The sequence below is a fragment of the Labrus mixtus genome, chromosome 17, assembly GCF_963584025.1.
Source record: "Labrus mixtus chromosome 17, fLabMix1.1, whole genome shotgun sequence".
Lineage (NCBI taxonomy): Eukaryota > Metazoa > Chordata > Actinopteri > Labriformes > Labridae > Labrus > Labrus mixtus.
In genome coordinates, this window is record NC_083628.1 from 22440156 (window position 1) to 22466407 (window position 26252).

General features: G+C 38.9%; 1 protein-coding gene across 5 annotated transcripts in view; it reads left to right on the forward strand.

Annotated features, from left to right (window-relative positions):
* whrna (whirlin a) overlaps window positions 1-26252 on the forward strand; it is a 130660-nt gene that overhangs the window by 83511 nt on the left and 20897 nt on the right. For 3 of the 5 annotated variants that reach the window (XM_061061636.1, XM_061061637.1, XM_061061639.1), the window contains exons 4-5: window positions 13949-14232; window positions 16741-16777. In XM_061061636.1, the coding sequence (XP_060917619.1) occupies window positions 13949-14232; window positions 16741-16777 (321 nt within the window). The remainder of the gene's footprint in view (window positions 1-13948; window positions 14233-16740; window positions 16778-26252) is intronic. The other 2 variants (XM_061061638.1, XM_061061640.1) reach the window with 1 other exon arrangement.

Genomic DNA, 26252 nt, shown 5'->3' on the forward strand with positions numbered 1-26252 from the left:
AACTCTCATTAAGAATTTAGTGACGTGTCTCGTAAATATAAGTGAAGCTTCAATCATTTCAATGAAGCTTAAAAAGCAGAATTCATTCTCATTCATGAACAGTCTGAGGGTTGTCTGACCTGAAGGCTCAGACCTCGTTACTTACCTCTGCTTTAGTGTCAAAGGGCTGTTTCCAGACCTGCTGTCGTGTTCCTCTGAAGCTTTGTGCTCATTTCAGGACGTTTTCTGTCCAGTAGCCTGACACGTCTCTCTGGAAAGAAAAATGCAAAAAAGAAAAAGTGCATGAACTGCAAGCTGTAAATGAGTCTTCTGACAATCTTGAAGAGTTCATTTATCACAAAATGTATTTCAAAGCCTTATTATAAAGAAGTCTTTAAATATTGCATTATGTCATTTCTTTATTGTCTTTTTCGATGAGGGAGGGGCTGCAAATAACAACACAATCACATTATGGAGTCTTAAAGTCTTCTCAGACAAAAACAAACAGATATGTTCAGGTGATTTTGAGTAAATATAACGAAGAAGAAAAGAAAGATTCAGTGCATATTTGACCCTGTTATACATCATTGAAAATAAATAATTGAAGACTTATATTTTAATCATCCGATAAAGACTTTGATTATATATCAATCCTTTGAGTTATTTATCATGCAGTCATAGTGTTTTCAACTTTCTCTAGTTTCTGTGCTTTTATTGTAAATTGCTTCTATACTGTTTAAGAACAGATGTTATGGTAACATCTGTGAGGTTTTGTTGGGCTTTATAAACCCTAAAATACAGCTCAGACTTTTCTTCATGGGGACCCAGCCTGGGTTCTTTGTTCACTCGTGCTGAAAACCATCAGAAAGAGTTCACTCTTTGCTCACTTATCTGAGCTTTTTGCCACTCAGATACAGTTGAACAACATATCAGTGTGTGCTGGAGGGATTATTAGATGCAGTCTGGCTGTGTGTTGGATCATTAGTATGCTCAGACAGGATCAGTCAGTCAGGCTTAAACGCGCTCAGACTTCACTCATCCTGAATCTCTGCACAGCACAGCACTGCTGTCAGAGTTGCATCATTCAGATATCCGGCCGGCTACGCAGATCAAGTTGGTCTGAAAGATGGAAATGTTTTCAAACACATTCAACACGTTCATCCCTAATATCTTACTATGTATAGTATATAGTGTATAGTACTATATCTTATCTCCCTGTGTGTGCAAATAGATAATACACAAAAGGTGAGATGGAGGAAACAATTTTTCTTTTGGTTCAGGAAAGAGAACATGTTGTTTTATATCTTAAAAGCCAAATGTATCCAAGATCAAGCATACATGAAGGGAGACTTTTGTTGGGAGTTAATTTTGATTGCTAAATGAAGTGCTAACATTGTGTTTTGGTTGCAGTATCACAGTTATTATTCAAGCTGCAGGGTGGTGCAGTGGTTAGCGCTGTCGTCTCACAGCAAGAAGGTTCCTGGTTTGATTCCCCGGCCGGACTTTGGCTTTTCTGTGTGACGTTTGCATGTGTGGGTTCCTTCATCTCACAGTCTAATGACATGCAGGTTATGTAAATATGTGCCTCTAAATTACCCGTAGGTGTGAATGTGAGTGTGAATGGTTGTTTGTCACAACAAATGCCAGTCAATCACATGTCAGCCCTGTGACTGACAGGAGACCAGTCCAAGGTGTACCCGCCTGCCTCATGCCCAATGACAGCTGAGATCTGCTCCAGCCCCCCGTGACCCCAAACGGGGTAGACCTTATAGATACTAGAAGAATAGAATTAATATTGCTAAAACAATACATTATTATAATATTTTCATATTAGACATTTTTGAATCCAAGTTCTTAAGTATCTATATTATTTATCATGCTTACCTTTGGACTATTTTTACCTGTAACGTATTTTAGCTTGGCTGAACCGACCTCTTCTCTAAGTTTAAAATGAGGCAAACTTGAGTCAATGATTTGAGAAATGGATTCATTACATAATTGAACACTTTGTGACAACATGACTTTAAGAACAATAACACTTAGGACGGTTTTTAACAGGGGTGAGTACTTCTTATGATCCAGTTTGTGGGAAATGTGTACCTTCTTATTTTTGGAAGCAAAACTCAGACTATATAATACATTATAAAATAAGATTAAAGAGCTTTGTACTTTGACATAATAAACCAGAAATAACCCCTCTGTCTACTTAGAATAGAAACTTCAACTCTTAAAAGTTTCAACCTGAAGCCTGTCTGGATCTATTTAGTCTCTAGATGTTGTGAGCTGTTCTACATAAAACTTTAAGAAGTGTTGACTTTAATTGAACTGTTTTGGAAAGCTGTGACCTCGGAGGGTTACAATGATCTCCTCTCTGGAGTGTGTGTGCGTCAGTGTGAGAAATGTGGTGACCTTTTTAAAAAAGCATATTAACCTGCAGATCACGACTGTGCCTCTGTGCACCAGGAAACAATCAATTTCAGCTTTCTGTCTCATTTCTGCTGTTTGAGATCAAACTGAACCTCTGTACGATGTGAACAAAGTCTGCTGTTAGCAGGGGTGACACATGACCTTTCAGAGGGAAACGTTACTGACGTGGCTAATATTGGTGTACACATTTCTTTAGTAAAAGTCTGCAGTGCAGGTGGAGGACAAAAGAGAAGCAATAAAACGCAGGAACGAAAGTTGGAGGAGTAAGAAGTTTGGGGGAGATATATACGGTGAGGAGGAGGGGAAGATTAGGGAGTGAAATTGGATGAAAGAGTCTGAAGGAGAGAACTATAACAGACAGAAAGGATAGCATGAGGAGAATACCATTCATTATTAAAATGAAGACTGCTTGGCTTATAAAATACATCCAAAAAAGACTTGTTAAAAGCTGTAAGGAGTTCTACAAAGCAAAGTTAAGGAGCAAAGAGGTATAATTACATTTGAATTATCCCCACTGAAGGTCTCAGACTGAAGATAAATGTGTTTTCTGCACTTTGGCTCGCTCCATGTTTCCATCCCTTTTTCATGTCTAAGGAAGCTACAGTTCATTTACACTCTCTAATCTGTTACAAGCTTTACCCATTTAAGAAGACAAAGGTAGAAGCAGTTGGACAGAGTCGATATCTAATCTCTCCGCTGTTCTCCTCCCTCTGCCAAGACACACAGGCAATGGAGAGACATCAGGGGAGCTGAAGTACGAGAGGCAGAGATTAGAGACAGCCCACACACTTTTCTCACTTTTTCACAGAAAAAAAAAAGTCGTGTCTTGGTTGATTCAGCAGCTCTGAATGCTGGTGTGATTGGGATAAAATCACTAGAGCCACATTAGAGACACATATTCGTAGTGTGAAGATGTCCCTGAATGTGATAAAGGAGCATGACGTCACCTTTGAAATAAAACCCAAAACACAGTCTGTACTCAGACATGAGGTGAGCCCTGATTGGCTGATCTGCAGGTCCATGAAGACACATTAACTTCTAGGGTGAAACCTGGGATAAAAATTGTGTTGTTTTTTTTTTTTACAACAAACTTGGTTACAAATTATAGGATGGATACCTGCAGCTCTCTAGGGATGTTAATGATTAATCGATTATTGATTAAGGTGTTCTGTTAAGAAAAATGACTGAAATTTGCAACCCACTGCTCTCTGAATCTATGATTTCAAAGGAGGAATGAATGTGAAAGACTATTTCAATCGTCTTTTTATCAGCAGTATTGAAAAGGATATCTGATAAAAAACAGAAATGATGTCAAACAACAATATGAGTCTTTCCTGTATAAATAGTTGAGAAGGGTTGGTACAAAACAGAGATACTCCATTATAGTGTTCTGACTTTGATACAATGATGATACAATTGTCGTATCACTGGTGCCAAATAAGCATCATTTAAATAAAGAAAAAAGTGCAGCGATCTGAAAAGATTTCCCTGCCAATTTGACTCACTGCGTCTTTATGACTTCTCACACATTCAGACATGAATGAGGGCAATATAAAAGAAGAAGTTTACAGCAGGATGAAAGACGAAGAGGACGGGACAAACTCTGACAGCTGTGAAAATAAGTGATGAAGCATGATAGGAGTTCAAAAAGACTCTAAATTGCTGTGAATAGATTCATTTATCCTGAAACTTTTCCTTTTAAGGGGCCTTTTAGTCTATGGTTAATCAGATATTGTGACGTATATGATTGTCTGCGAGGTTGTACTTTGTTATTAATGTTATCGAGGTCCATATCACGTATTGCATTAATGGTTTCCCTGCAATTCCCAGCCCTATTGTTAAGAGCCCGGGATAATCCTGACCTCAATGGCATCCAGAAAATGAAACAAGTCACCTCTTTGGCACCTTTTTCAAGCTTTGTCTGAGAGCATGCCCACAGTCTCAGACTGCCAGAGTAGCTGATCTATAGATTAATTTATATGTAGTTAAAAAAGGAGCAATTATATTAATCCTGGATGTCAAAATGACTTTAATTTAAGCTTGAATATTGTTTTTTCAGTCTTAAATGCACACACTCTTTTTCTTAGTCTGGGGTTTTTCATAGATTGTTTCCTTTATGTAGAATTAAGCTCAGATCTGCTCGCCCTTGAGACTGGTTTTACAGTTACAGTGGCTTCAAACTAATAAGTTATCAGAGTTGAATAGCTGGAGCAGGAAGCAGGGTTTCTCCAGTATTGGAAAGCTGAGATAAATACCTGAAATGCCTTTCTATATCCGTTAACATGGGGTTGGTTTTACTCAGCGAAGGTTGTCGACATATTGCAATAAGTGTTATAGCGGCCAAATATTCACTATACCTCCATGGTTGTACAATCTGGGGAAATTAACTCTTGCAGCTGCAGAAATGTTTGAGAGAAACAGATTTAAGCCTGAATTTAGGAGCTGCTCAATGTCTACCTGCTAAGTGCTCCCTTATTGTAAACATTTAAAAATGACACATAAACCTAGTACCATGTGAGCTTATGGTACATGGTATGACCTGCAAACACGGTAACCTTTGGTGCTTAGAAATAATGGATAGATTTCTTTGAACTATATGCCTCACATCTGAGACAACGAATACAATGTTTGATGTAATCTTCTCCATCTGTAACCTGCTAAATCCAGTAAAATGGAAAAATAATTCAAACGCTGTAAGACCATTTCAGCTTGTTTAAAAAAAAATCAGGTGTTATGTAAATGATGGAAAAATAAAGATTAGAGCAAAGGGCTCTTTAGAGGTCGAGTACTGATGTATTTTGACACTTTAATTTTAGGAACTTTCTAACACTCTAAGAATCAAGAAATATCTTTATTGCAAGACTTTAATGTTTTCCATATAGATAAAGACTGAAACTTAACTTCACAGACAGAAGTAACATAACTGTTAAGACAGTGAGGAAGCAAAATGTCTTATCATACATTCACTCAAAATAAATCTAAAATGTAATCTGCAGTTCTGAATAATCTGGATGTATTACTGACCAGCAGGGCACACATACACACACACACACACACACACACACACACACACACACACACACACACACACACACATACATACATACAAACACACAAACCTGAAAGAGAGCTGCAGAAAAGGAAGCATTGCAGTGAAAAAAGCGCTTAAGGAGCAGATAAAAGTCCTTCCCTGCTCTTAGTGTAGCTTTAGGGATCAGTGGTCTGTAGTTGCCAATTTATCTGCCATCTCCCCCTCTGTGTCGGCCACCATTCAGCCCCGAGCCGTCTGACCCCGACTGTTCATCACAGAGCTCTGATAATGTCACGAGAATCTTTGACAATAGTCCTGATCAAAAGACCCCAGTCAGAAAATTCAATGGGAGCGTAATGGTCTGCTCGCCTCTTCTGTCTTCCAACACTGATCTGCAGAACTTTTTCAAACTGATATAAAATGATGCAAATGTGTGTTCTTCTCTTCTGTTTTCCTTTTCATCCAACACTCAAAGTTGCCTTATAAATCCATCTGACGTTTTAGAGTTACTCAAACCATCGTAATGTCCTCATATTAGTGTGCTTTATGAGATTCAGCCGGCTGATTTAGTTGTTTTCCAGTTTCTACAAACATTGTCAACACTTTTTCAGGCAGTTTCAGGATGTGATGGAAATGGTAGCTGCGGGTTATAAAGCATGAAGTCACAGAAGACTGAATTCTATTGAGTGGAGACGCTCAATTCCAAGAATGCTGCTTTGTTTTGTGTCATGACATTTCCTCCGATAAGTATTGTTTTTATTTTAGTTGTAGGATATATCAGACTGCATGATTTACCATCACACAAAAAGGAAAAATCAAAAACCTCTTGTGAAATGGTGGCTTGATTATTGTCTAATTAACTTCTACATGTAAGATTCCAATGGGTAACTTCCTGTGATTCATCAGTGCGGATGTGTATGCTTTCTTTGTTTAGTCTAATTAACTTTGTGCACATTTAGAGCTGAGGACGTCCATAAGGGGGGACAAGGGGAAAAGCTTTCTGGGGCCCTGCTTATGTTTAGCAAAAACATCCTACATTGAAGCAGCAATAACACAGTTTTGTTTAACACCTAAATACTCACCTTCATATTAACACAAAAAACACATTTTGTTTCTAGTTGCCTATTTCAAAATGTAACAACCCCCCTTCCTTCCCTTTCTTTTAAAATAGTAAACCTTCTTGTTTGTGATGTTAAAGTCATGGCCGTGACCATAGAATTTAAAGGTTAGACCAGTAAGTCGGACTTTGTAAACCCATACCAGGAACTGCACAAAAATGAGGATGACAGAAAATAAAGGAGGCTATAGGGCATTTGACCTGAAGACAACTATAACTTGTTACAAAGTTTTTTCAGTCAGCTCCAAAAACTGATCGGAGACTATCGCTACTGATACAATACGCATGCACTGATATGATTAAATGGCATGCACTCTGCTTTTCATGGTCCCAATTCATTTACTAATCTAATGTAAAGTAATTTTAAGGTGACTGATCTAACATACACTCATGAAGTACAAATTGTCTGTGTAGAATAGATCTGTGTAGATCAAGCTTCAACAAGCACATGTTGTTTGTTTAAAGTCTTATAGTTGATCAAAGTGCACCGTCTGACCACCATGTTCAGAAATGTATCTGGTAAAAGCATTAAGAAAAAAAAAGAGAGCTGAAGAAGGAAGATCTTTTGTGGGAAGCAATTAGTTTGAGCAGAAGCTCAGAGGGGATATAATTCCTCACTCACCACTTGCCAAGTGATACATTTTAATTTGCATTTTAAAACTGTCGACAAGTGAAGAAAATCTTTGTCTATTAAGGATTATTTGTAAAGCAGCAGAGAGGGGAGAGAGGATGGTTCCAAGTGGTTCTGTAGTCGGTTTTTTTTTTTGGCTTAATCTTTTTGCTGACTTTTGTGTTATTCATTCTGTAACTCATGTTGGAGAGGTTATAAGTAAATGAGTGGTATTATTGCAGATTATATAGCAGAGTTGAATACATTAATCTGCCTTCTGATGAATGTATTGCACTCTCTTGCTGCCAGTTATTGCTTAGAATAGAAAAGTTCACTGTTGTTGATTTTACAAAGTATCCGGCTTAATGATGCATAAGAAGATGAATGAAAGTATTCTTTGTGGATGTGGATGTTACTCTGTAAGACGAGCTTGACTGTAGTTAAGACTTTAGTGGAAAAAATGTAAGGACTGATATCAACAGGATGGATTTGAGCTCTCGCATTCATTTTCACACTTCATTTTCTGCTCTTTGTTTTAAATCAACAAACGTGCAATCAAAAACGGTTTGTAATCAGATGATTTGCATCCACATATCGATGTATCCTTGGGCAAGACACTTAACCCCAAGTTGCTCCTGCTGCTTTGTCGGTCGGTGGCATATAACTGTGTATGAATGGATTAGTTAATACTGTTGGACACTTTACAAAGCAGCCTCAGCTCTTTGAACTGGTGTGAATGGGAAGGTGTACCCGCGGTGTAAAAGAGCTGTGAGTAGTCAGAAGACTAGAAAAGCACTTCACAAGCTCAAGTCCATTTATCATTTACTATTACATGTATCTATACATTATAGTCTCACTTCAAGCTAACACAAAAAACGTTATTTTCATCACATAAGATACAGTCACTTTGAAATGAAGCACAGACTCTCGATGCTATTTCAATACAGATTATCACCAGCCTTGTCCTTCAAACTGACTTTTGATCATTTAAATGCTTGAGGTTCTGCTAGTCATGTTTCTCAGCATCATCTGTCTAAAAGCTCATTCAGTCCTTATATGACAAGTGAGACATCACTACAGGAAAGGCAGCTTGTTCACGTCTACATACTTCATTTGTTAGTCCTTTAGAGCTGCTATAAAACTTGAAAGTGTTTCACACTCCTCTGCCTTTCCTTGGCCACGTGCACGTTTGTGTTCAGAGCCACAGGGACAATCACTTTGAAAAAAGTTTGGATTTATAATTGGAAGTTTCAGGGCGGTTTTAGTGTGCGGACGTGTGTGGCATTTAAGTGCGGTCAATCGAACTGCACTGTGCAGCAGGAGTTGTTTTCCTCTCTTTATGAAGAATGTGTGAGGCTATTATAAAACGGCTGCATTGATTAGAGCTTTAATCGTAAACATCATTGCCGATGGTTGTGGTTTAATTGCCCAGAATGCAGCGCTGTGGCGGCGCCACTGGTGTGAAGCAGACATTGATCACAAAAAATGAAGTGCTTGCAACTCAGGACAGGGCCCATCTACTCTGCGATAGAAGTATAATGAGGGAGAGCAGAATAATGAGAGGAGAAGGAGAGAAGCAAAGGAACGTCGATGATGATTGGAGGGGCAGCAGCACAATCAAGTGGCTCAACTTTGACCAAACAATGCTGTATGTGTCTGGGGGGAGAATTTGTAAAAAAAATATAATTCTGATGTTTTCTTAAAAATACTGAATCTATTCTCAAACTCTGTATTCTTTAGTTAACGTGCAACGAGCAGGGGTTCATTTTGTGTCATGTTTAAACCCCCACCACTAGATGGCCATGTCATAATAGATCTTCACCTATTTTAATCTTTCATAAGAGTAAAACATTTTAAAAGGACAAAAGTATGCACAAAGAAGTCACTTATAAAACACAAGTCTACCAAACAAGCAGGATCATGAGTGGTGCAATTTATTCCTCTTCCTTGCAATATGCCGCTATACATTAAACTGTTACCCCTGTATCGTGATATGTATCATTTCACCAGATTATTGCAGATAAACGGCAAAATCATTCTTTACATTCATAGTTTGGTTGTAAGGGTTTTTTAAACATTTATTTATTGGCTTTTTGTGCCTTTATTGGAGAGAGGACAGTGGACAGAGTTAGGAATCAGGGTAAGAGAGAGTGGGGAATGACATGCGGTCTCGAACTCGGGCTGCCCGCTTTGAGGACCACAGCCTCCATACACGGGGCGCGCGCACTAACCACTACGTCACCAGCACCCCAGGTTGTAAGGGTTTTGTGTTTCATAAAACAGAAAACAATATTTTTGCTGGTCCCTGAAATGATCAGAGAGGAAACCCCATATAAATGTTGATTAGTCTGTCTTCATCTGTTACAATAACAAATCATTTATGTGGAAGAAGAATCAAGTTAACTTTCATTCTGTAATTGGTTCCCCCCCCCCCCCCCCCCCCCCCCCCCCCCCCCGCATGTACAGAGGCTGTAGTCCTCGAAGCGGGCAGCCCAGGTTCAAATCTGACCTGTGGCTCCTTTCCCTCATGTCATGCCCCACTCTCTCTGTCCCCTAATTTCAGACTCTATCCACTGTCCTATCTCTACATAAAGACATAAAAATCCCCAAAAATAAGTCTCAAAGTTCCATTCATAATACAACAGGAGATAATCAGCGTGATCTGAGTAGCTGGTGCTGACAAACTATACAGGTCTGAAGGTATGTGTCTATCCTGTTGTTATTCAGAATTACTGATTGCCCTAATCCTTGAGGGGGGGAAAAATCAACGTTTTGTCATGAAGCCCTGCCTCCATACTCCAACAGAATGCCCAAACAAAAAGATTAAAATGATTGTGTGTCTTTGTGAATGCAACAACAACAGCTGGAGTTAATATCACCCGACTCAATGACGGGGGTTTTTCACAGCAGACATTTTGACTCCTCATCGTAGAAAAAGCTCAAGTGTTACTAATAGCATTAATGATGGCTCTGTTCTTTTCAAGTGTCTCTTGACAGTGTGACAGTGACTCAGCGCGCGCAATATCATTTGATCATTTTATGCCTGGGCTTCTACTGTGACATCTTAGTCAACATGTCGTTAATGCATGTCATCCTTTAGTGTGAGACAGCAATACCATATAAACTTATATATGTGGACATTATTCAAAAGGTTAAATCTCCAAATATAAACCATTCTTCAATACTGCACTTTTGGCAGCAGTTAAACAGGAAGTCTATATATATTGGGCAAGCTTCTACAACACCTGAATTCTGGCAGTTTCTCCCATTTTTTCTGCCAGATGATCTACATCAAGCAAAGTAATACTGATGGAGAGTTTCTATGAGCTGCCTTGGTCGGGTGTCAGATGTTATATGGGGCCATTTAAGGACATTGAGATACTTCTCCCTGTAATCCAGCATGTCTCTTTCCTGCTATAAGTAGACGCTTGAAGGTTGTGTGCAATTTGGAGCAGGTTTTTACAACATTTCCCTCAAAAGCTTTTTCTATTTCTCTGTTATTGCACATCTTTTCCCGTCTCTGCAGCCTGGTCCGTCTCTGTTACAGTGTTTGCTGCTTTGGTTTAACCGTGTCCCATATGGCTTTCAAAAATCTCCCCCTTGTTCACTCACTCACTAGTCCTCATTTTAAGACAGTCGGTGGATTGCTTTTTAGAGAGCACTGGTTTCAAGTATTTAATATTTATCATCAATTTATGTTATCTCTGACAGATGTAGTCGCACAACTGCCTCTTAAAGTTTGACACATTGCATTACAGCATTTTGAGCACAAAAAAGTTATCAAAGCCTTGGTATTGTTTTTATTAATTGTGAATGTTTTGTGGATTCAGACTCAAATAAAAACATACAGTGTGTCGCAGTTTAAAGGTGAGCTTTTGCACCGCCCCTTATGTTACTTACAATATGTTTTCTGATCTCTGTCAAGCCTTCATTGCTGAGTGAGTTGGTTTTAACAAGTCCTGCAGCCCATACGATCACAAAGGACATTTTTCCTACCCCCCCCCCCCCCAATAAAGTTGTAAGATTTTCCCCCTTCTCATGTCTACATGTCTGTCCTTGGGAAAAATTTAAACTTAAACTTAAAAAGATTTAAAACTGTTGTTGTTTGTTTCTCATGAGATCTTTTTTAAGTTTCGAAAAGTAAGCTTCAAAGTAAGTAGTTATGCTACCTAAGTTGTGAACATGAGTTGAGATACTTTTTTAGACTTAAAAGAGGTTTGCTTTGAAAACTAGTCTCCTGTTTGACCCATCCATCGCCCACACCTCAAACATGTAAAGGCTCTTTTTTGTTTTGTACCGTACCGCCTCCTTGCATTCATCATCATAACTACAGCCACAAGTGATGGCTTCATATGTAAATATGGGGGATGTAATAGGCTTAAAAATGTATATGTTTGATAAGGAAAGTCTCAATGATTTAGTAGAACAAAACCTTAAATAATACATATTACACTATGCTGTGTAGCCTGCAGTAAAACCTTGAACAATTTTTTGAACATGTTCAAATTACATTTATTTAATTTCTGAAGTCTGGCTGCCATGTTTTCTTTAGCTGACACAGATACTAACATAAAGAATTTCAATGTTGTTATGATTTGTGTCTGCTTCTTTGTGTAAATTTCACACAGTCAGTTTTTCTCTCAAGCTGTGTCAAATCAAAGTGAAAGTGAGATAAACGCCACTGAGCTCACAATAAGCTCAGCTCCGGGGTTGTCAAACACTTTAAACACTCCATAAGAAGCTATTTCGTGCCTTCTTGTAATGCAAACAGCTGGAATAAACAGCTTGTAATCTGTTTTAAAAATCTGTCTCTCATCCCTGAGGGTTCGGCTCAGCCTGTCAGTTTGACTAAATGCTTGTGAGAGGATTTTGCGGTGGCAGCCGTGTGTGCTCTCACCACCACAGTGCTTGTTAGAAGTGATTGTTTGATTTCATGTGTAAGTACCGTCTTGATTATGTGTCCCTTTGCATTTGCAATCAAATGGCTTGACTTCATTAATACAAATTTCATTGTTGTAGGGCCGGATACAGGTAGAGGCTTTTACGCAAAATAGAATCGGGTCATCTCGGGATGTTGGAAGACACCCAAGAAACTGAAACATGAAATGCTGAATGTCTTTCATATCTAGAATGAATCTTGAATTGGCGACTGCTCTGTCAGACTATGAAATTATTGCAAGTTTGGATGGCTGAGCAGAGTAAAAAAAGGAATAAAACAAAGAAACAAAAGTGACATTTAGGGACTGTTTAAAATGCTAAAGACTACATCAAGCCTAAATGTCAGCCAAAGTAATGTCTGAGATCGGCGAGTCTGTGTCGTTTAACAAAGGGGGCGTGGCAAAGCATTTCCTGTGTGACTCATTTTTGACACTGTTAGGGTGTCAGATACAGTTAGAGTCAGAGAGAGGCTGAACCAAACTACCTGACTTTATTGTCTGAAGATAAAGATCATATTTGTGCTATTATAATAAAGGACTAAAAGTTACCATCGTGTCTGACCTTTGACCTGTTGGTCACTTTCAATATACAGTTAAAGTCTTAGGTGCACTAAAGTGTATGTATAAGGTTTATTAATGATCAGACTGCAATGGCTGCTTATCTTTATTTGAAATGATCCATGTTTGCAGACCATAGACTATATAAAAAATGGACAGAACAATCGGGAGGGAGGTGACTGTAGCTCACCCTGCTGGCTGGCTGCTGAATAGGTCATAAACCCCGCCTTCTTCATGTCAACAAAAGGAACATGGGCAAACTTTAAAAAGGGAATACACAACAAATGATTTTTTCAAACCTAGTTTCTGTCATGAAAGTTAGTTCTTATCATTCTGATTTATTTGTTCACTTTTCTGAGGAGTTTAGTTTTAATGAGTTATTTGATGTGAAAAGGAGCAGATGTGATGTTATGAATGACAGCTCTGTTGACACTGTTCACCCTATTAGTAGAGTAGATGAGGAACATAAAGAAGAATCTTTACAAAATCCTAACACAAAAGTTATTGAACTACCCATAACTGTGAAGTGCCTGCTTCAAACTGACACAGGAATATGTCCTGCTGTAAGACTGTACCGACCTGAGGGATCTTAATCACAAAGTTTGATCTGTGCTTTGGTAAACCAAAGAGGCAGTGTGTCATTCCAGCAGCTCCACTAGCAAGATCCTGTTTATGTATGTCTTGTCTCCACATGATGTCACCATGGCACGTGAAATAAGTCAGCACCTGTCGTTAGGGTACTTTGGCTTCTATTTTGTGCAGGGGAGGGAGATGGAGCTGCAGTGGCCATATTATGTCAACAATATGATTTATACCTGTGAGATGAAATCAAGCATAGCAGATATAAAGTACATGGGAAATACATGGGAAAGCTCACTTTGAGGATGAAATAGTGCTTCATTAATCAGTAATGATGGTTCCAGCTACACATTCAGGGGGGCTGACCTCAAGGGTGAGGCTTACAATACATCAGCTCATTATAGCAGACAGGTGGTACGGTGTAAGGTGGCGTCTTTCTCCTGCTACCTCCTGGCTCAGCCCTTTGATAGAATGTGAAATTACCTGTGAAAACCTTTTCAATTACACATTAAACAGTTCTGGTCTTGATCCTGTCAGCGAGCAGAGAAAACCTTCATCTTTGTGTAATTATCTCTGTTCTCTGTAAGGAAGAAACCTACAAGCTTATTATGTCACCAAGATCTATTTAACATTTTACACACCTCCACCACCTCCATCTGTTATGTAACCTTACGTCTTTCACCTTGAACTTGAACCTTTGCATGTGACAGCCTCTGCCTGGTCCACCCTTGCCACCTCGCTCAGTCCCCTCCACCGCCCCTCTGTGTGTTGCTCCCTCCAAACAGGTGGGCGACCAGATCCTGGAGGTGAACGGACGCAGTTTCTTGAGCATCCCGCATGACGAGGCCGTCAGGGTCCTAAAGTCATCGCGGCACCTGATGATGACGGTGAAAGACGTGGGCCGTCTGCCGCATGCCAGGACAGTGGTGGGTGAGACCAAGTGGATCGCCAGCTCACAGATCGCTGAGAGCTCGGCCAACAGCAGCGTGGCAAGGTGAGTGATGGTCTGGTTCAAGACAACTCATACAAACCCAAAAAGAGTGCTGTTACTCTGATTTTCTAGTGATTTTACTACATTTATAGTGGAACAAAATAGGGAAAACATGGACTCAGTGTCGTGAGGGACATCACCTATCAAAGTGGGGTTTTACCTTGCTGTAAAATGCTGACTCAACCTTACTGTCGTAATAGGCAAAAAGTCAGAGTTAAGGACTTAAGCCTCTTGGTAAACGGCTACATTTTGCCCATCACCATCAACTCAGACACGCCCCTAATTCTTAGATTTTATAATCAAAACAGATGAGTAAAAACCCCAAAATGTTAACTTCAGTGATATTAGTTTGTAAAGTGAAGAAACTCAGTATCGTAGCAGGAAAAAAGGCTGAACAGAGATAATGAAGAAAACATCCTCTGTTTCTCAGACTTCAGATAACACAGTCTTTAGCCACCTCTTATTTGAAGACATCCATCTTTGAGATGGCAGAATTCTCAGTCACGTATTTTTGAAGAGTGAATAGTGCAGCTCTGTGGGAAAAATGCCAAAGCCTCTGTCAAAATGCCACACCTGAGCTAACTCCTCTGCAGCTCGTGACCTGAAACAAAGGTGATCCCCGACAACCAAATTAAAGTCTGATGTAAATGCCAGAACAATTTTCTCATCAAGTCAATATCACATAACCCAACAGTGCAACAACTCAGAACATGTAATGCCTCTCTGATTCTTCAAAAAAACAAAGGGGCCTATAGACAGTATTTAGCATTTAAATTGATGATTCATTTTTGATCTAAGGTGTTTTTTATTTCACATTGTTGTTAGTGTTTTTGAAAAAGACAATGCGACTTTGTAGCCTGTAGCTTCTCTTTTGCAGTATGTAACAGTTTGTGTCACTTTTTGATAGTTTTGTAAGGATTTTAGTCAGAACTTAAACTGTTTTTTTTGTTTTTTTAAATGTAGGACTCCCACTCCTTTCAGTAAAGATACATACATTTTATAAATACATGTAAATATTTTTATTTGTATTAAATGACAAAAGAAATGAGTTGAACATTTGGGTGATGTTCCAGCTGAAAATAAAAAAATATGCCATGACTGTCAATTATCTGTTAGTACAAAGGAGCAGCCAATGAGGAGCCATTTGAAATAAATAGTATGGAGAGAGAATGAATGGATGCGTTGGTCTCACAAGTCAACAAGGATAATTGAATTTGAATCTCAAAAAAAGGTCTTCATTCAAACATACATTACGTTGAGTCTGATGAGTTTTGCAGGTGGGACTGCAGTGTTTTTGGACTCTGCAGGTTTCATTTTACATTTTTCTTTATTTGTTGCATGGAAATCAGAGCACTTTTACTTATGGATTTACAGCCTAATACTTTTTGAGCACTTAACGATGTGAAATCATCTACTCGAGCCATTTCACTCGGACTGATTTTCTAGCTTGAAAAAATTAAGCACATTTCAAACGCTTCCTTTTATGTTTGCAGAGAGAGAGAGCGAGAGAGTGTTTATGTGTGTTTGTGAGATGCATTTTGACGTCTGTGCTTTAAACTTAATGAAAAGCCTGACTGGGAGACCAGGGCACTTTATGTTTCCTATAAGAAAATAAACCTCTCTGTGCAGCAGTCTCTGTCATGTCTGTGAAAAACATTAAAGCTGTGATGAAATTTGAAAAATCTGTGGTTGTGTACATTTATCATCTTTTGATAAATGAGAAGTATGTTCCAAAAAATGAAAAGCTGTCGGTCAAGCTATTTCAAATCCTCTTTCCATTTCTAGCTCCAAAGTGTGTGTGTGTGTGTGTGTGCACGTGTGTGTGCACGTGTGAGTGTGCTATTCACTGTTAACTGTTACAGTGTTCTTCTTCATTACAGCAAAATCTCATTATAAAGGTCTCCTCTTTGTACACATAGAGAAAATGCTCATCAGTTTGTCTGCTACTTCTCATGTTTGTTTTAGTCGTACATTTTTAAGACCTTCATAGCCAACACCGTTCAGTATTGCTTCACACTTTGCCCAGTGGCTACTCAAGGAATTGCAGCCAAACATTTTTGTCCTGAGACCAGAATTTTGTTCCCTACAGGCAAACGTAATAAAGGCAAGGCAAGTTTATTATTTCAACAAGGCAATTCAAAGTGCTTGTAAAATAAAGTAAGTAATGACTTTTGTTATCCATGTAGGCTTTGAATTTTTAAGAAGGGGAAACACTGAGCATATGGATTGTAGACTGCATAACTTAAAGTAAAGCTCAAGCATCTTATTGTAGAGAAAATAAATCTCACTATCTTTGGACTTCATACTAATTCTTTAATGATATTTCTGCATGTGTATCAGTGTGACTAAGAGCTGTCCAATCCTCAGAGAGAATGCACAGAACAAAGTAAAGTCCATGTGAATATGCATGTTTGTGCGCTTAGTGAACAAGTGGATTTATGTGTCTGTGTGCATGTGTGACGAGTCTGTCCCCGTGTGATTAATCCGTCCTCTTCATCTGTTTCTCTGCAGCTTCTCGATGGACAAAGGAGCCTCTGCGGCAGGAAAGGTAAGATTCACAAGAACTCATTTCCTCTTGGTGTGTGTGTGTGTGTGTGTGTGTGTGTGTGTGTGTGTGTGTGTGTGTGTGTGTGTGTGTGTGTGTGTGTGTGTGTGTGTGTGTGTGTGGACTACATTCAGGACGGTGCGTTAAGTGTTTTTCTAGAGATAAGATTATCTGTCTGTTAACTCCACCTCGGTCCAGAGAAGTGGTGTTGAAGGTTGACGAGGGATCAGTGATCACTGAACACTTTGAGGTCAGACTTTTGTCACACATTTAAGGAAAGTTAAGAAAGGCTCATTGATTGTTAATGTTTGGGGTTTTTTTTGGATTATACCTGGGACTAAACACGATGTCAGGTTGGACTCTGAGATTCAAAGATGAGAGGATGTCCCAGCTTTGTGCATCGTGCTCCTGCAGTGCTATATGTGAGTGAATGCTGCAGTCGGTTGAAGGAGCACTAGTGCTGTCATTTTAATTTAGGGAGCAAGTTTGGGTGTGATAGGTTTTTTAGAAGTAAGACTGTGATCAGCAGTGTTTGGTATCTGTCTATCAGCATATTTTTGCTATCAGATATGGTCAGAAAAGCCCATTTTTTGGTCTTTGGAGATCAACTGTAAAGCATTGATCTAAACTAAGTTTCACCAAATCCCCTAACATTATTCTCTGCGCTTGGTATGCATTATGTTTTCAATCTCATTTTGGCTGCTTGCTGATTGAGGTACTGATAGACACATGTGATTTTATCTACCTTATATGCAAGCCGGACCATGAAGGTTATTTTGTTTTGAAATTAGAATATTATAATGCGTAACGTATATTGTGTTGGCCTTCATGCAGATGCAGACAAAAGATAGTGTGCTTTTCATTATGCAAACATTCAGAGGGCATTTTAGACTTCAGCTTTGGTCTACATGTAAATCAGGACTGATGTTTTTTCATGCAGCAGTTTTTAAGGTCCATACTGCATCCTACTGTGTTGGATGGTATAGTGCATGGCATTTAATTATCTGTTAATGTCTTATCCCTTTGCATAATTTAAACCTCATTGTATCTGCCTGCCATATTGGTTAATTTGAGGCTGATGACAACGCTGAAGTGACGCTTATTATGCATCCCTTGTCTTGACATTGTTAATGCCACCAGACAATCAACTGCAACCTACCAGCTAAACTGCCCTTGCTTTATTTCTCTATACCATGAAGCTATCCTTAGTGCACATACACGGTGCTTCCACTGCCATTACTGCTGACTTTGACTGTGACTTTGCAGAGTAAGAGACTGTGTGGGAAAGGAGAAATATTAAGATCGAGGAGTTGCAAGAGACAGCAGCTGCCGGAAGAGAGAGAAAGGGGGCGAGATTGAGGAGCGGACGCGGAGACGGAAAGCTCACTTTTCATTATGGAAGCCCTGATGGACAGTCTTCTCCTGACAGGAGGGATGCAATGTACTGCTCCAGCTTTAAGAGGGAATGCAGAGAGACAATGGATGTGAGACGCATTTCCTGACATTTCCTGCAGACTCTGGTCCAAAGAGGTTTTAAAAGTAATGTAAAGCCTTTGTTCTAACCTGGTGCTCTACAGCACAGTTTTAACGTGCGCAGCAGCGGCCAAGATTACCTGCCCTTTTTTTTTGTCAGCGGTGCCCTTTACGGATGAAAAAGTGAAGATTGATTGTCGGGGCAACAGTAACTGAACATGATCTCTGAACCAAAGGAGTATCTACAAGCCCTTAAAGATGTTGAAGTATACCCATGACATGCAGGCTACAAAATCTCTCTACTCACCAAACTAACAAATGTTCATTCAACTCATCAACTTAACCACTGAAGAATAAAATGCTATATTGCTGAGTGATTTAACACAACATCTCAGACATTTACGGTATTTGTCTGTTCATTAAATCTGTAAAAAAAATGGCAGCAACTCTTCCAAATGTGTCTTCCATCTCTGTGAATTAGAAAGTACAGTCGGGTATTTTGCAGGTGAAGATGGCCTCAACAAATCCCTCTATTGACATTTAAATTACACACACACAATAACACAGTATCAGTGGTGTCAGTAAAAGCATTGCAGCTCCAACAGCATATGAATAATTTCATCAGAGGATGTCAGGCCTGTATTACAAGCAGTATTACACACTGTTGTATTTGAAAGAACATGTGTGATTTTTCCGCAGCCTCCAGTAGTCAGCCCGGATAATTTATGACCACTTGGTTGCTTTCATCCTCTCCAAGCATTTACAGGAAAACTTCCTATCAAGCCTCTTGTGCAGTATGAGGAATAAGTCTGATGAAAAACTGAAAGACCAGCGAGGAATGCCCAACAGCGGCTCTTGAGGTGGAACTAGATTAGAAAAACATTACAGAGCTTATAGCAAAGTGGGCTCAGAAAAGCAGGTGTAGTGTATTTGTCACTTCTGGATCGGGTTGTCACCATGCAAGATTTTAACTAGGATGCAAAAACCTAATGATATGGATACCTACAGTATTTGGATACCACGGCAACAAAAATAGAAGTCCTTGGCACCCCAAATTAAGAATTTGTTTTTGTTTTTAATGACCAAAATGGCAAGTAAACTCCTGCCACGGTCTAAATTGCACAAATGTATTGGTAAATGATAAATGTTGCCAATGCATTGGTGCAATTTAGACAGTGTCCCCTCCTCTGTCACCTCCTTTGCTCTCTTTCTGTTAGAACTGTAACTTTTTCATTCTTATCAGATGCTTAAATGACTTGAGAAATGTCAATATTTGCTGCCTTGTGAATTTTAATGGACTAAAGCTGCTCTCTCTTTTGCCCCTAGTTAGAATTATGACTATTATGATTATTATTAGATAGAAGTTGTTGTACTTTCTCAATACCAACCATTTAGTTAACAAACACTGCATTGTTTTTACATTTAGGAAATGGCATTGTTCTCAAATTTGCTATAGTTACAAACATACTAGGACATTTCTGATTAGTAAAAATGCAACCCAACTATATCCATGCCTCTAGTATTATTATTATTATTATTATAATGATACATATCTCTTTTAGCTGTTTTAGCCTGCTCTGATTTCCATTGATGGGATCAGTAACCTTTTTATGACACTGTTCAATCCACTCAGGTTTTAGAATAGAATTACTTTATTTATCCCAAACTGGGAAATTGTGGTGTTACAGCAGCAGGTTATCAGAGCAAATAAAACAATACAAGAATAGATACAAGGTAAATAAGCACTTAAAAATATAAAATATAAGAATAAGAAGAGATTTATACCTCAAGTATTTAACTTAACATTCCTACTAGTTTAAAAAATTGAAAATTAAATACAACATTTATTAAAGCAAACCTTCACATAAACAGTGTCATCAGCTGTCAGACATCAGACTGACAGGTCATTAAAAATCTCTGAATGTGGGGAGAGCTCTATCTATCCCTTAGTTTCATCAGATAAGATGGATATGTTGTTAGGTTGTTAGATAAACAGAAAGACTGACGGAAAGACAGTGATAAAAGAAGAAGAAGAAAGATGAATGATGTTGGAGAATGGTGAAAAGAAGCATGAAAAGAGGTGAAACTCCAGATTGCAGTGAATAAATACATTTTGTAGTCTTTAGTTAATCAGATAATGGTACATCATGATATCTGATTGTCTGGCAATATGTTATTTATCCCTGAATTGCTGTATTGTGAAATTATTGTTATCATACCACTTACCTCCTATCATGTTGTACCATGACTGACCCTGCAACTCCCACCCCTGATAGCTGGATGGATGGATTAGATAGATTAGATAGATAGATAGTCCCCCCCCCTCCCCCCTCCTGCTTCACTGCCCTCTACATCCCTCTATCATCTGCTCATGGTCACTGAAGTGATTCTGATCCAGACCTGTTATTACGGTGTCAACCTTTATATTGTTGCTCTTGTATCATGCTGTTTCAACAGAGCTGGGTATCCATTCAAAACCTGTGTCCTTTAGACCGACCTTGAAACATGTTGTAATATGGGGTCTTCTGATCTCCCAGACAAACACTTATAAGCAGTGGGAGTCATGGTGTGTATATGCATTGTGTACATTTTAATATGTGTATCTGTGCATGCATTACCATCTGTATGCATGCACAGATTCTTATGAGGGCTATTATTTATTTGCAAAGTAAACTTCATGCTGTGTTAACATGGATCTAAAACTAACCATTGAGATCATAAACTTATTAGAGAAATGTTTTCTGAGGTAAGGAAATCAACTTTTAATTTTGTCATCAGCTAACATACTGGACGCCTTTTTACAACCAGTTGAGTCGCCCCCTACTGGACACTAAGAAGGAAATTAAATACATTTAAGGATCACTTATGCATTTCCCTACATGCACATCTTACTCATTATACAGTCTATGCTTTTTATGAAAGTATGAATTAACGTGTCTATTACTTTGTAGTTTCAGTCAGTATATTTTTGGGCCTTTTTGCCTTCATTGATAGGACAGCTGAAGAGAGACAGATGAGAGAGTGGGGGGCAGACATGCAGCAAAGGGTCATGGTTGGATTTGAACCCACAGACACTGCAATGAGGAATACTACCTCTGTACATCGGGCGCTTGTCATTACTGCTAGGTTATTTGGTGCCTTACTTTGTAGTTTAATTCTTGACTCACCTTGTCTGGTTGATCAGCGTCCTGCACTCAATTCAAACTTAAAAAAAAAAAATGAAGGATGAATGCAGGTTGAAGGTTTTTAAGAATGTGTTTAAATTGAGACTGTGTGGCTACATCCACTACTTACTGTATATACAGTCTATGCTTTTAATTTATTTCTTGAATGAACATGGCTTTTTGCGTAGTTGCTGTATTTTCATTCTAAGGACACACACACTACAAATTGATGAAAACATATTTTATGCAAGTATAAGTGTAGTTAAGGGAATGGCAACACAACGTGCAGAAAAAGACAGGTCACTAAAGACATGGTTTTCTGAATTTGATGTAGAGCTTGTCTGGTTTCACAGTCCTGACCTCGATTCAACCTTTTGTTCACTTTTTGCATTTCATTGTTAAGGTGCTTTAACTTAGAAGCCCTGCCAAAAGTATCCAGAAATCCACAAGAAGAATGTGAGAATGCCAAATGCTCCTTGTTTGGCATGAAGGGGACTGAAATACATAAATGAAACCACATTTTGTATTATGAGAGGCACAGTGTACAAGCTCAGAATGAGCCAAGACAGCTGAAGTACATGTAGGTGGCTGCTCTGAATGCATGACTCTGTGCCTGTGTGTGTGTGTGTGTGTGTGTGTGTGTGTGTGTGTGTGTGGGAGAGCTAGAGAGAGAGATACACAGAAACAGGGGAGAGAGAAGGGCCATTAAGAGGGAAAGATATGTAGCAGCAGGGCTTTAGGGCACGGCAGCAGGGAGGGAGGTGATAATTCACAGTCCTGCTGCTGCTCCATGTGAGCCACACAGCCTCTGTTAGAGCCCCCCCCCCCCCCCCCCCCCCCCCTCCCCACCACTGCAAGACTCACGTTGTGTCAACACATCTGCAGCATAAATATTAATCTCCCTTTGAATGATCTGCCGTTGATTGTGCTGCTTAAACATGCTAAGAGGGTTGTGATCTTATTTTCTGCATCCTCCTGTCACGTCTTTGCTGCCCGTAGATTCAAATGATCCCAGCGGTCACATCGTCTGTCCTTCCAAAATATCTCTCTCCTCTGCTCTCCTTCCATCCTGTAATTGCAGCCCAAAGGCCAAGCAGACCGATAAGCTAATTAATTAAGGTCAGAAAAAGCAATTCTCTGTCATTGATACTGCCCTGATCCCATTTGGGCCGTGATCTAGTACAAATGAATGTTGTTAAAGGAACGACAAATATTTTACAGCAAATAACAAGGATGATTGTTTTTTTTTAAAACCTTACGAACCTAATTAGTCAGGGATTCATTTCAATTAGTTTCAGGAGGTTGAAACCCCAATATAAAACCAACTACCTATAAATGTACGATAATATAATAACAAAAAGTAATCACACACACCGAGCTGAAAAGCTTGAACAGCTGATACCGAAAGCTCAAGGCATTCAAAGATAAACTTCTAAAGAGCAAAACTGCTGTTGCTCAAAACTGAAAGTTATCACTCTGAACCCCGAAGACGCTTTTATCACCGAGATAAAAATCTACTTTGAACAGCAATCTGGCAAACAAGAAAAGTTTCATTCTTAGACATCTTGTGTTTTGCAGTGGCTTCATACTTCTTTGACAGTCTTCTTATTTTCCAAGGTTTAACAAACAGCATGGTTAAAAAAAAAACACAAAACTGGATTCCCATTGCTTTAAAGACGAGCAGAGTTGGAGTTATATCAAAGAAATCAGGCATTATGTGAAAAATGGCTGAATGAAATCCACCACCAACACACTACACTACACACATCTTAATCCAGCTCACATGATGACGTCACCACATGGCTGAAAACACTTAGTTTTAACCAATTTAGGTTTGGACGAATATCAAACAATGCAACGAGTCATGTTGGTGGTTGAATTGCAAATAAGGAAATCATCAAACAGCAGCTTCCAGAAGGGTTTGTCCATTTCATGTAGCAGCCTAATATCTGTTGTGACATCTTGTCACTAAACTCATTTCTTCTCATTGATCACCTGGATATTAAATCCATCAAAGCAGACAGGGAGTCCACCTGGGAACAACTTCAAAAACAACCTGTAATAGATGTTGTCTGACTTTCTGTTTTCACTTACAGAAAAATTGGCAGAGAATTTGACTTACAAGTATTTCCATATTTACAAGTATATATATACATTTGAAAAGGGTGTGTGGTTTATTTTTGCCTTTATTTGAAAGGACAGCTGAACATAGATAGTAAATGTTGGGAGGAGAGAGTGGTGGGGGGGGTAACATGCAGCAAAGGGCAAAGGTCAGATTCTAACCCACGACCGCTGCATTAAGTAGTTTAGCCTCTGTTCATGGGGCACACAACATAACTGTTAGGCTATCAGCACCCCACAATTATAATTTGATTAATCTGAGATAATTAACTATCTGTTCTCATGCAGTTTGTACCCAAACATACAAAAATAGTGTTTTTTAACTCATAAATAACCCTCGTAATTATGGGCTAGTTCAGGGGTCTACTTTAGTCGGTAGGTTTACGTTCGATTATCCTCACCCCAGGGTTGAGGCAATCGATATTCAACATTTAGAGCAACAGCTCCAGCTGCTCCACATGTGGGAAGTTAGGCGACATAGTTGAAGGAGCGTTAAGTCCACTTGATGTGATTGATGTGGCTGATTTAGGGTTCAGACAATTCTTTCCCACCAGAGACAAGACAGATCCTGTCTGATACAGATAATCAGTACATGTTCACTTCTTCTTTAAACACACACAATTATTTTTTCTTAACTTTACTAAGTGATAATTCTGCCTAAACCTAACTAAATGGACCATTTCACATTTACATGTTAAAATGTAAGAAGAAGGAAGCTAAAGGCAACTTTATAAAAGAACTAACATCTCTTATAAAAGATTAAACGGACACTTCCTGTAACGGCTGCTTAACATGTACCAGCTTGTGTTCAACACAACAAAGTGTCATTAATTACCTTACATTAGAATAAACAAAGTCAGAGAAATATATTTTCTAAAGAAATTGAACTCCTTGAATGTAAATCACAAAATCATATTCCATAATGTGAAGTACACATGTGCTCTGTGTAGGCCTCAGCTTTTAATAAGAACATCTGCCCTGAGAGGTCAGAAACAATCTGTGCCACACACATGAAAAATCTATTTCTGCAATTGCTGGCATCGCAATCTTTCCTCAACTGTCTTTCAGGGAATTCATTTTGCAAACATAGAACTTATGAGGGGGTGAGAAGTTAAGACAAATCTTTGCTTTAGTGGTTTAGTATTTTGACCATCAAGGTGAAGAACTGGAAAACAAAACACACCTAAGGTTGTGTTGTCTTTTTTCTTGTCTGTCAAAATTAGTGATGAAAGTTAAAAAGCCAAAGTTAACTTTCAGTCTTCCCTTCAGAATTTCTGTTCTGTATGTTTAGCTTCATTAAACTGTGATTAACTAAAACTCAGATAATGACAATCCAGAGCAACATTGGGCCATATTATGTTAAAAAACGTATCTTCTCTCCGAACACAGCTAACATTAGCATTCAGTCACGTATAGCTAATCTACATTTGAGAGTCACTGATATGATAAGAAAGGTGTGTATATGTGTTAGATATTAATGCTCATCTTTTTACATCAGCTTGAGGTAAAGCCGGAGGTTAGAGCTTACAACGTTTCATTAACTGTTCTCATCTCTCTTAAAGCTCCACTGTTACATTACTGTACTCAAAATATGACCTGATGTCGCTCTGGACTAGCAGTATCATTCGTCTGTGTCTCTTCTTATCAATGAGGAATCTTTCATATGGAAACTGTTGCTCGATTATGCAATCTTTACATGTCATACATAACACACAACGTTTGAGCTTCCCACCCTGAGCGGGATGTCAGGGCGATATGGCCGTGGAAATATGGTCTTATATGAAGGATTTTTGAAATACACTACGCATGTTTGGCAATGAGAAGCTGCTTATCTCTGAATTTGTGAATAATAAATAATAATAAATCAAATACTTCATAAACAACTGTTGTTGCTGTTTTCAGATGTCACAGTCATGTTTTCTGAATTGCTGTTCACTTTTTAGTGGAGAGATCTTTTCAAACCAGCAGGGTCACTGCTGCACATCAGGGGTTTTTTGTTATTTTATTTTTAGGAACCTGCTTGAATTGGGAGCATTAGTCACCCTATTTGTGTTTTTGGTGCAAAGAGGTTTCTGATGACTATGTGGGCTTTATACTCAACCCGCTTGGACAGCTGTGTATTTGTTTCTCTGGGAGCCTTTTATTAAAGTCAAAAGATTCAGAGCTGTGCTGACAGAAAAGTGAGGTACAGTAGATAGTTTATTGTGACCCTGACAGATGTAAGTGTTTTTTTGTGTCCCAGGAGTTTATATTGAGACTAATAGAGATGTTGTGCAAGTAAGCATGAAAGGAAAGTAGTCTCACATCTCTTTGAAAAATTACTTTTTTGTACTTTGTCTCATTGCATCCCTAGAAAGAGTTAAGGTGTGTGACATTTCCTAGCCTTAACTCTGTCCTTTATTTTGCTCCGGCTTTATCTGATCAGCTCTTAATCGATTGGATGCGGACGCTTGTTGTTGTTGGTCATTGCGATAAAAAGGCCAATCAGCTTATCTGCTATTTAACAGACCCAGCCGGAGAATGATGTCATAAATGGACCGGATCCAACAGACGGACCAGAGTGACTGGATGTACAATAACTGTGAATCGTGCTCTTACAGTAAAAGCGCCCTCTCTGCAGTCTCCTGCAGACGTCATTAGCAGGAGACTGCAGGTGTTCCACTCCAGTTGAGTGACGACCGATTCCATTAGCTTCCTCAAGTGCCAATCTGCCCTCTAAT